Consider the following 12,330-nt stretch of genomic DNA (forward strand, 5'->3'; position numbering starts at 1 on the left):
TTAAAAACATTTTTTTTTCTGTTGATAAATACCAGTTCTCCTTTTTCTGCTCAGAGTGTAATTACTCACCAAAGGCAAATTTCAAGCATCTACATATACAGTTTAACACTCACTCAAAAAATACAACTCTTTTAATCAATTAGTAAATCTCAAACCACTTCATGTGCAAAAATAAATTGCTGCTCTCTGAAACATGCCCCAGAGACAGACTCCAAGATGCACTATGGGACCAAACTGTAACTTTCCACTGCTATTTGAGTCTCAATTCCAAAACTGCAGATGCAGCAAAATATTTTAGTGTTGCAATCCAATTTATAAGCCCCCAAACCTTCCTAGTTTTCCTACAAATTAATATCTGTAATACCAGAACTGTATCTGGAGATAGTTTTTAAAGAAAAATGAACAAGTTTGATGTATTAAGAATACAGCTCATTTTGCTTCCACAAAAAGCTTTCTTTTATTTTTTTTTTTTCCAGACTCATCTTTATAGATGAATTTTTTTGTTGTTTAAAATCTGTTATTTACGGAACAATTTTACCAAGTCTTGTATTTTGTAACACAGCATAAATTATTAAATTATTAAAACGAAAAACATACCTTCACATTCTACTTCAGCCGTTCCTGTGCTAAGTGATCGCCATTTTTCTTTGGCACGAGCCAGGCAAATATCATACAGTTCTGGAAAAAGAAAACCAGAAAACCAAAGCTGCTATTTGCATACACGCATGCCCACTGTTGGGTTCTATCCACTTACCATACGTGGTACCATATGTAACCATACGAGCAATGTTGCTGCAGTCATTACAACCAGCAGTACCTCTAACACACTAATTGAATTTTTAAGTAGATTATGGTTCTGAAAGACTTGGTCCACTGACCTGTAATTTACGAGCCAGAGGAAAGTAAAGGCAATCTAGGCACCAATTACGTTCTGTGTTCAAGCACTTACAGAGCTCTGACATTCAAAGTTACAGTCTGAATGGATAACTAGGATAAGCCTAGCAAATTCAATGCAAGAACTAAAGCTACGGTAACTAAAACAAACACAGAAAAGCAGCACAATACAGCAAGAGGACAGGCAGTCCACAGCATTTCCATATTATAATTAATTGGAAGCAAATGGAATTAATTGCTCTTTCAGACCTGTTTTCCTGTAGTCAAAGGCAGCACGCTATTTGTTTTCACAAACATACACATGAACAAAAGCACAGATTTTCCCAGAGGTTTTTTAATCTCACACAAGCCTAACATCTTGATCTAATTCAAGAGAATGCATAGTCATAGCCATTACAAAATGAACAGCAATCCTAAATTAGGAAAAAAAAATCTTGAGTCATTAATTCCAACCATCTCCACCTAACATCAAAGCAAGACACAGAGATGGTAATAATCATAAGCAATTCACAGCAGCAGCCCTATGACAACTAGGAGATTAAAAGATACAGTATTTTTGAACAAACCATGTAAAAGCACCACCAATAAAACCTAATTAACTAATACCTCATGCTCAGAAATCACGTTCTGATACCTCATAGTAAATACAAGACTATCCCCTTGTTATTTCCCTTGACAGCACAAAGTGGTCAAAACAACAGTCTCACCATGGGTGATGTTTAACTCGTTGCCAATTGCCAAGCTCCAGACTTTGCCTCTCACGCTCGGTGGAATGCCCTGCCACCACAACTCTCGAACTTTACGGGAACAACACCTGTTTAAAAGAAAATGTATTCTCCTAAGAAATATTTCATTGTCAGATGAATCATCAGTGTGCCCTCCTAGCATGGCTGAAGGGATACAGACCAAAACGAACATCAGTGGGCCAAAAAGTCAAACAAGATCCTCGTGTATCGATTCTTTAGGACTATTTTGCTTTGAACTGTAAAGGAAAGCTTCATTCCTTCCAAGACAATGACTTATTTTGACAGGAGCACTACAGTCACAGTAACTGCAATCTGCCACCAACACGATCAAGCCAGAATCAGAAGGGACAGAAATGAGCGAAAAAGAGATCCACACCTCTGCCACTGCATAGCCTTAAGTCTGGAGAGGCCTAAAGCTCCATGTAAAGGTAAATACAGAAACAAGCTACAGAGGTCTATCCTCTCCCCTCACTCATCACCCCCTTGCGCAAATGAGACGTGCAGTTTTCTATCCGGCTGTGCAGCTTTAACCCGCCAGCAAAACATAACAAGATGCAACAGTAGGAGGGAGCATGAGAGGCATTTTAGCAGAACACAGGCTAGGGCTGACATTTTCCAATCTGAGAAGGTCAAAGGAGGAAAAGGTTATCACTGAAGCACCAATTAAAGTTTCTGGGAGTGACAAAGAACACAGTAACGCTTTTACCTAAATGCAGACTCTGAATTAAAATGTAAAATGTGGAATACATTGGGTAATTTCTGTATTTGTAAACTGGTAACAGGAAAAGGTGTGCTTAGTTTTACAATAAAAACAAGCATCTTCAAACAGCAAATAGATGGGCTTTTAATCTACAGTTTCCTTACAGGGAATCTACTGTTTCAGTTCGATTGAATTTTCCAATGATTTCCATCAATACTTTTAACACGTTCTCAGGACAACTGAATCCCACGATCCAGCAAACTGCAGTTATAAAAGACACGGAGTTTTCAGTTGTTAGGCTGGTTTTTCTCACGTGGGATGGGGGGGGGGGTTGTTGTTGCTTTTGTCTTTTCTTTTTTTTTTTTTTTTTTGGAAATGACTAGCAAAATAGCAAAATCCATGAAAAACCTGGGGAGTGAAGGTAACTTTCCAATTGCATGTGCTGTGTCTTAGTATAAAATCTTTCAGTAATCAATTTTTTTTCAGTAACTTTTTCACTACTCTTCTTTTCCATCACTTGATTATCTCTGTAGGTATGCCACTAATTAGATGCTTAATAGTACCGTACACATACTTCAATCCACATCTGATACTGAAACATCAAGCTCAAGTAGTCAAGGAAAGCTCATTTCTGATAAACCCATGGCGTTTAAGCATTACACTTTCTGCTCTTACATTTTCTACCACAGACCACTTCTCAGTGTGTCAGTTTCTGAATACTCTCAACCTCCATTAAAGACAAGTAATTGCAATTAATTAGAACTGCATTGCTTTTAGCCACCTTATCAAAATAAGGCAGCTGATGTTGTTCATTTTCTTTGTAGTTGCCCAAAGGTGACTTTCAAACAAAAGCTTCTGACTCTATTTACAATTATACAACTTCTTTCTACGACACAGACTTGACAGCTTTAATTAAAACTCAGTATAACATACTGTCTTACATAGTTTCCCAGTTGGGCAAGATTTCATTGTTCCAAGTTAAAACAGCATTGCCTATGCTGTCCTCCAGCTTACAGCGCTCCTCCAGTTGTTTCTTTCTCTTCTGGGCTTCTTTAAGCTCTGCGGGAAAACAATTTCCTTTTCAATTTAATAAAGCCAGGAAACAAATAATTCAGAGTTAGCTACACGGGACTACATTGCCATGTACAATCACCTGATATACACGCAAATTTACAGCAGACTGTTCTGATTCTAAAACTTTAACATATGGTTTATCTTGGTGTCCTACATCACAGATCTACATACTGGAAACTTTCAAATTAAGACCGTACATTTTTCATGTTCAGTTTAAATGCATTTTATATTTTTCTATTCCCATTCAGTATTTCTTCCTGAATCATCAGTTACTGTTTTTTTCCCACAAGCAAATTTGTTAGACAAGCAATTTAACAAATGCAGGCAGGCGCTCTTTATAGCACCACAGTGGAAATACAGAATGTGTGCATGTGCACACACCATCAACAATATGGGAAAGTACTGACGTGGCAAGGAAAACTAACGGAAGAACACCATGTACCAAGGTCTTTGGAAAAAACACATACAACCCGATGGGTCCACTTTAAAGCCCAACAGAAGCTGTGCCTGGACCACGCTAACCGTCTCCCAATACGTTCAGCTTTGATACCAGCTCTTTTTAAGTCTGTCTAAATGGGGGCTTGCATTTTTCTCTGTATGAGAACAACGCTTCCACACTTTGATTTGCTGACCTCTACACAACACATCACTCTGCCAAGTTGTTCATCTGAGGAGTGGCCATAGGGAAAATGTTTTACTGGGTATTTATATGCGCAGAATGACGTACTCCCATCCAGTAAAGACAGCACAGAGGTTTGGCCCAATGCCTAACCTGAGCATTACTCCATTTTTTTTTCCAAACCAACTATCATATATGCAACAAAAGAACAGATAATCTCCCTTGGGCTACTAACCATTATATGGATATACTGACATGGGAGTCACACAACAGAAGAGGATGAATTTCCCTGGTAGATCTATGATGTTCAAATGGCCTATTTTTATTAAAATGTCAACTGCAGAAAGCAAGGAAGTTTTAAGTTCCTATCATCTTCCCACCGTTTCATATGGCTCAGGGGGTTGGCCGGCTGCAAAAAAAATATTTCCAGAAGCTCTCCCTGGACACACAACTTCCATGAGTTCCAATTTCCCATTATTGCAATGCTTGGTTTTATTAGAAAACTCAGATGGTCAAAAATACCTGCAGGAAACCACTACTGTCAGCTCCACCTGATGTGCACAGTACAATGTTACTTAGACACTTTTGTAAACAATGACAGATAAGAACCTTAGCAAAGTTGTAAATTTGAAGTGGGAGATGGATTATCAAATAAAATAATGACATTTCCTATCTGCAAAATGTATGTAATTACATACTACAGCCTCAATAAATTGTTCCTGACACAAAACTATCAAAAACTTTTAGTTCTCTAAACAAAAATACTCTTAATTTGACTGATAGGCTAATTTAATATATTAGTAATTTTTAAACCTACAGACAGATGCTACTCAATTATTTCAGTTAGAAATTCTTTTAAAAAATAATTCTTTCCTGGTAGGTTCTTGGAATGTTTTTCAGATGAAGGAGGGGCTTTTTGATGAAACTACTTTTATCCTTCCCTCTTCCCTGGATTGATTTTCTCTCATGTTACAGAAAAACTGAATGACACAAGTGTATTTCAGGTTTAGAAAAACCCCTCAACTTCATTGCTCTCCTCTGAAGACAAGAAATTCCATCACCTCTTTTTTTTGCTTGAACCACCATTTCTTCGTACTGTTGTCTGTGTTTCTGAGCTTCTTCTGCTGGTTTTGCTGGGAGGTTCCTTAAATTAATAAAAAAAACAGCATTTAAAGTTGGCATGCCTGTCTAAAGATAATTCTAGACACTTCTAATAGAAAGGCATAATGCTGCCTCATGTCAAAATATTTGATCAAAAAGTAGTCCAACAGATTCTTGGAAATATCTTTTTTGCCAGAGTCAGCAGAAGAAAAGGAAAGAACACTGACCAGCTATGACTGACTCCTTTTATACACAAAATATGCTGACTAATTTCCTTTTGTTTGGTAATTTCAGCATTTTTATTATTAAACCAACTGAGCCCACAGACTAATCTTCATAAATAAAGGAAAAACAGTCGTATCAAGCTGGTGGTTTTATTTTTAAACTGATCTCTACAGATAAAAGCAGAAAACTTTATTCACTCACTGTGTACCTCGCTTAAGAACTACATCCATAATTTTCTTTACTCATGCAGTAATCACTTGCCACACCAGCTTCCTTTTCCTCCCTGATCTCAGAGACCCCATTTTTTTTCCGGAAGGTTTAGCTCCTCGCCCTCACTTGTACAGCAGTAAGCGGAGCTGGAGTCATTCCATATATTCTCCATTTCTTAATGACATTGTCATATATGTGAGATGATGTATCTGTTAAGATTCCGTTAAGATGCAACCTTTTCCAGTTAAAGCTAGAGAGACCATATAATATTAACCGATTTTTCCCTGGAAGTTTTACCTAAACCCTACAGGTGAGTAGGAAACCAGGAGCAGCCATTTTGCAAAATATCTCGCTGCATTTCTTTTGGAAATCTTAAATTTTCTTTTGTTGCAGAAGATCAACAATAAATTACTTAAATCCTAACAGGTTTGAAAAAAAAATAAAAAAAACGTAAACTAAGTAAACAATTCAGAGAGATTTTTTTTTTTTAGACAGATTCATTAAAGGACATGACTGTTGCTCAGAACAGTTTCCCCCACTAGACAAAAGAATGATGATTCAACTGTCTAGAATCTTTTAAAACTTTTTTGCTAGAAGCTCCTCAGCTTAACAACACTGGGGAAAAAACACAGAATCTGAATGCTGTCCTGTCACGTAGCATTAATTCAGTCTAGCTGAACGCTGTATGTCTCAAAGCATCGCACATAGAGAATGATTTTAAGAGACAGGTTTTAAATAAAACAAGTAAGTTCGTACATATTGTTTCCAGCTGTACACAAGAAAACCTGCTATAACAAATAATCACTTAGGTTGTTCTAGATGTTCCAAGAAGTCTTGGCATGTAGCCTACCAGCCAAAAAAGGTCTTAAATGACCCTACACTAAACTAGTTTGATATGAGCATTCTTCATACACATTTGTTGATGAAAGCAAAAATTGGTACAAAGAACTGGCATAGCACAGTTCTTTCTACTAATGCACAGCAATGTTAAAAATGCAGACAACATGTCTGGAAAAATGTGTATCGTTCATGAATTGTCTAAATATGACTGAACTTGTGAAATTTAGTAAACCAAGGTAAACTAATCTTCTGGGGTTTGGTCTGCAAAGACAAGAATCTCTTTGCAGTAACAGCAACAAACAACTTCTCAGGTACTTGACAACCTTTATAACATGATGCTGATCTCACTGCAGAACAATCATTATATTCTTTCATTATTTATGCGGGTTTGGTCTTTCTCTGTGCAAACTGGACACCATATCCTTGCTTCTAAATTTCTTTAGCATATACCAGCTTCATTTTTATCTTTATGTTCTCTCAGGGAAAAGAAAAATCCCTTACTCATGTTCGGAAGCTAGAATTACTCAAAACTAAAGCTCTGCTCTCCTAATTATCATCTTCCACTAAATGGCACAGCTTTTACTACAAAATAACACTACTTTTGTTTGAATAATTTTCCTCATAATTACTCCACTTGCACATACACTAGCCTGAAAAAAAATGTTTTTAAAATTAAAATCACTTGTGTGAATTAAAGTGATCAAATACAGTAAGAAAAGCTTTGCTAGCCTCATTTTAAAGGGACCCTCACTGAAGTGCTTCCCAAAACTTACGCTGGTCTGTCTTCTAAAATAAGTGCTGTAGTGGAGAGTGGTTCAAAATCAAGATTCTTCCTCACATTCTGCTTAGGAGAGAGTGGTCTGTGAGCTCGACCAGTTTTTTCTTCATATTCCTATAGAAGCAAAAGAGGAGACAAGTTACAAGAGTGGAGGACACCACAATGAGGCACAGGAGATTTTACACAGGGTCTGTAAGAGTCATCAAGATATTGCTTTCAAATTTCTGCTCAACTGCAGTCCCTTTTAAGCTTTTCAGCTAGTATCACCTCAGAACTAAAAACAATGGTAAAATTTAAGTGTAGGAATGAGTTTCCATGTTTTCTTTCATTACTTCTACTCATACAAGCATCTCACATTCCTCTGGCTGGAAGCCTGCACTAATAAAATACTGCTAAGTATGAGCTTTTGAAATAGCACGAACCATCTGAGGTATAAAATAAGACCTATCTAAAATATTTTTATTTACATGGTTTTGAAATTGAAGCCAAAACTGCCGGAGTTTTAAAGTCTCATTGTAAGATTTCTCCTACCCACGCTATTTTCAGATGCAAAAGGTCGGTGACAGCAAAAATGGTTAAAATTATGGTCAAAAAGAGCCCTCTTATAATGCCCTGAAGTATGACAACCCTAAATCATAACAGAGCATAACACTAACTTGTGTTTATAATACAGACACTGGCACACCACAGCAAGTCTAGCAAAGAGGCACCCTGATGCTAGGACAACACCTGAATTGAAGCTGAAGGAACTGGTCTTGTGCAGCCTTCAGAGTTTCTGCCTGGAAATCCCTTCTTCACAGGGATTTCCAGGCAGAAACAGCAGGGTGGTAAAGATGTTACAAGGTCTCTGAGGTGTTTGGATTTACAACATGAAGACAACAACTGCTACAAGTTCCCAGAAATGAGGTAGAACCTCCAACCTAGAAGGCATTCAAAATTCAGGTGGATGAGGGCCCTGGGGTCCTGATCTAAGCAGGCTCTGGTCTGAGAGGGGCCTCAGACCTCCAAGAGGTCCCTCCACGCTGAATCAATGTCACTGCAATCAACATTTGAGGACTAGGGTAACACATACCATACAATTTTTTCCTGCAAACACCGTTTTGGAAGAAAATGCAGAAAACCCACGATCTAATGGAATGAAACAACCTTTACACAGCTCCCTTCTATCCCAAAGTGTGAAACACTACAGCAAGCACTAAGTACAGGAACAAAGATGGCCAAAGAGTCCTACAGAAAAATAAAATGTGTATCATAGATACTTTAAACTTTATCATTAGTTCTGTCACTTCCAAAAAATGCCTGCTTTGCTGTACAGCTTGTTTATACCATATTACATAAAAAAGAAAACACATGCACAATACTCTGAAAACTCAGCACTGCAACTGAGCACTATGCACAGTGTCCCGAACACGGTCTCTTCCTCCCCTTTTTCCTGTTAGCGCAAACAGTTCCTCAAACAGTACTGATTTCTTTGTCAACCTAGCCTACCAAAGATGTAAAAAATAATTTAAAAAAATCTTTGGGCAAAAGATCCAACCCGCTAACAAAAACCAGAACAGCCTGGATTACTCAAACCAAAACAGGATGCCTACCACTAATATAAAGGCCTTCTCCTCCTTAAAGGACACACAAAAAACACACACATGAACACAGAGCCACTCAAGTTATTCCATGGTAATGCCGCCCCATTCGATTCCTGATCTAGCTAGTTCTGAGGGATTCAAAGGAGCAGTTGAGTGAAGCTCCTGGGACACAGAAACACTTTTCCCTTGTTTGCTACCAGGGTTCTGTCCCAGCAATCAATCCTGTGATGCCTGCATTGCTGTGACGGGAAACACTGTCATGAATTTGGAATGCCTCACTCGTTAATACCAGGTAATGCATGACATCAGCTTGAAAACCAGGAAAAGAACCAAGAAAAATGTATTTAAACTACCAAATAGCGTTTAGCTTTGACCATTAAAGGGAGAGAGCTCGTACTGATGAAGCTATTAAAAAATCTATTGAGAAAATAAGCGAAGAGATATAGCAGAAAAGCTTTTGTGACAGCATATTCCGAACGCTAAGGCACTGTCCCTGCTTTAATAGCTCCTTGAAGGCAGCTGATGGTGACCAGCTCATGAGTGTACCCTCATTACGTGCCTCTGCTGCCCCACGAACCACAGAGCACATCCACTGCACTTAGGGCAATGAAGCAAATGCCTATTTTTCTCCTAGTTTCTATTAGGATGTAGCTATTTTTCACGAATTAACCTAGTCAAATATTAACCTACATTACTGCTTCCCGACACGAGGTGAACCTTGTTCTCAAATCTAATGGTTTTACTCCTTTGAGACGCTACTAGTGACAGAAAAACCAGCTGACATCCACAAGAAACTGCAACTACGCAGAAATCATCCCATATTGATCACCATAGAGCATCACAGAGCTTGACATTAAAGGGCAAGCACCCAACGCTTATTACAGAAGTTCCACAAACGCTGCTTGATTTTTGCTTAAGAAAATTATTCTCAGGGTCCTATTTTGCTGAAAGCCAACTACAGAGCAGAACTGCTTTTGGAAGGTGCAAAAAAAACTGCAATGGGGATTTCATTTCATTCAGTAGAATTTGGAAATCTCATTCGCCTAGGCACAAACTTTCCCAGCCCAGCATTACGAATATCATCCCTTCAGGAATTTCTTGACCAAAGAATGTTTTATTTTAGAATATTTCAGAGCATGGGCGGCCAGTTACAACAGTGAGGTATTAGTGCAGTTATTCAGAGCTCTTAAAGTAGTAGAAGCCAATCCCACGTTTCAGCAAGCATTCACTGATGCGCTTTACTCAGCATCACCCTACAGCAAAGCAGCCAGACCGGCACACAAAATGGGAGTGGCACTTCGATCAGATTATCCATATGAGTCCTTTGTAGTATTTTCAGTAGTAGCTAAACGTAATAAAAATGTCCTTTGGTGACAGATCGGTGACAAGGCTGTGTATGAATTAGGAAGGGGAAAAAAAAAGAAAAGACTCAGAGGGAACAAAAGCACTTCAAAATGATCTTATTTCGGTAGGAAGGGAATGCCAATTTGAGCATCGCATTGTGTGCTACAGCTCTGAAAGGGACTGAAGCCTCCCCAAACTCGCAAGTATCTGCTGATGGAGCACACAGAACTATTTGCACGGCTCAGCATACCGCAATGGGCACACAATAGCTCATTTGAAGCTTTTTGTCTTTAAACCAGACTCGAATCCCCTACGATGACAAATAACACAGCAGATATTTACATCCTAAACTACAGCTAGGGCTCGCTTACCTACATTAACTTCAGGCTCCCTTCAGGAAGAAGCGCTCACACCTCCGATGCGGAGCACATCCTTACCTCCGGGCTCACCGGGGCTTGCCTGCCAGGCCTGCTCCTCCCCAGCCGGGCTCCGGGGGCTCTCCCGGCGGGCAGAAGCCCCGCTACGAGCACAAACCCAGCGACCCTCCCCGCGGCTCGGCCCCGAGCAGCCGGGACGCCGGCCCCGCCATTTCGCTGCCCGCCGCGGGTCCCCGGGCCGCCCCCGCCGGGCCGCGCTGGGCCTGCTCGGCCGCGGGTCCCCCCGGTTCCGTGGCCGCCTTTTGGCCGCGGGGCAGGGGGCGAGCGGGGAAGCCGAGGCCGGAGGGGCGCAGCCCGGCTCCGGGGCTCGCCGCCTCCACCAGGCGGTTCCCCGGCGCCGGCAGCCGCGCGTTGCCCGACCGCAGCCCCCCGGCCCCGCTCACCATGAAAGCCGCCCTCCTTCACCGGCAGCGCCGCCGCAGCCCCATGCCCGGGGAGCTCGGCGGGCCCTGGCTCCCCGCCGCGGCGCCGCCCGGGCCCGCACGGCCCCGTGGGCCGCCCCGCTCCGCCCCGAGCCCCGGCGCTTCGCTCCGCCTCGCCCGGCCAGGCCTGCGGCGCGGGGACGGGGAGAAGCCTCGTCCTCTAATTCATGAGGGTGTTATTCAGCAGGAATGATGCCCTAATGCTGCCCCAGGAACGCCCCGCCCGAGCGAGGAACCTCGGCTTCGTTCCTGCCCCAGGCATTTGCGTCAGTGCCACAAGGGTGGCAGAGCACCAAGCACCACAGCCCCAGTCCTCATGCTTTTTGTCCCAAGCTAGCTCGTCACCCCTATCAGAAGGCATTTGTGTAAAGTTAAAACTATTAAACGAGAAACAACTTCAGACCGTGAGAAGTACCGTAACGTACTACCAACACTATTCCTGTGGTAAATCCTTCTCTTCCCACATGCTGAAAATGGATCAATACCACACATCTAGACCAAGGGAAGAGCCATCTGTCAGTCCACAAACAGGAGCTCCAACAGCTCTGCTTCCAAAAAAAAAAAAAAAAAAAATAAAATAAAATAAATATATATATATAGGGAGAAAGTGAAGCCTGGTGAGATTGGAAGGCACTTCTGTATGGTGGAAAACAAAGTACACGGTAACTCCAATCAGTTACCACAGATGACACTGATGTTCGGGAGCAGTCTTTATTTTTAGGGTGCCACCATTAAAAGAGTCCCTGAGGCTACTCAGACAACTTATGCACAAGCTTTAATTACATGTGTTTTCCACTGGAATTCCTGCCTCTTTCACTTGACATGATAGGAACCAGACCAGGATTGCACAAGCAAACAGAAAATTGTTTTTTCCTGGCTTTCAAGTCTGATTGGTACCAAAATACCGCTTCAGCGCTCCCCATCTGTTGCTTCACAGCTTTCTACTGCAGGTCCATCTGCAATCTCTTGCCTGTTACTTACAGCGTGGTTTACCAGATCGATCTAAGACGGTACGCGCACAGCACATAACTGCCCTCCCTGCCCTTCTGGCCTCTCTCACCATCTCTTTGTGTCACTGTAGGCAGATGTGTGACTGCACACTAAATTAACTTAGGGAAATTACACTGCTAAAAACTCATCTTTTGCTGGATTAGTTTGGCTACTCTGGTAAATTCTGGGTCTTTGTTGCTGCGGGGCAACGTGACTGTGCATACTGGCACAAACAGAAACCTTGTCCAGGAAGAGGAGCGAGCAACAGGACCTCTTTCAGAAGATCAGCTGAAAGTAGCAGATCATGAAACCTGCGACAATCTTGGGGCCGGAAACTAAGATTAGATTCTTGACATGATACTAAACC

At 41.2% G+C, this 12,330-nt stretch overlaps 1 protein-coding gene across 3 annotated transcripts in view; it reads right to left on the reverse strand.

Moving 5' to 3' along the window:
- The window catches only part of TBC1D14 (TBC1 domain family member 14), a 65,412-nt gene that overhangs the window by 21,183 nt on the left and 31,899 nt on the right, over positions 1-12,330 (reverse strand). For 2 of the 3 annotated variants that reach the window (XM_084517086.1, XM_084517087.1), the window contains 5 exons: positions 7,183-7,301; positions 5,095-5,177; positions 3,282-3,399; positions 1,602-1,708; positions 598-678 (listed from right to left, as the gene is read on the reverse strand). In XM_084517086.1, coding sequence (XP_084373212.1) covers positions 598-678; positions 1,602-1,708; positions 3,282-3,399; positions 5,095-5,177; positions 7,183-7,301 — 508 coding nt within the window. Of the gene's footprint in view, positions 1-597; positions 679-1,601; positions 1,709-3,281; positions 3,400-5,094; positions 5,178-7,182; positions 7,302-10,934; positions 11,070-12,330 lie in introns of those variants that run through there. The other variant, XM_084517088.1, reaches the window with a different exon arrangement.

Source organism: Aythya ferina (assembly GCF_964211825.1).
Source record: "Aythya ferina genome assembly, chromosome: 4".
In the NCBI taxonomy this organism is placed as follows: Eukaryota; Metazoa; Chordata; class Aves; order Anseriformes; family Anatidae; genus Aythya; species Aythya ferina.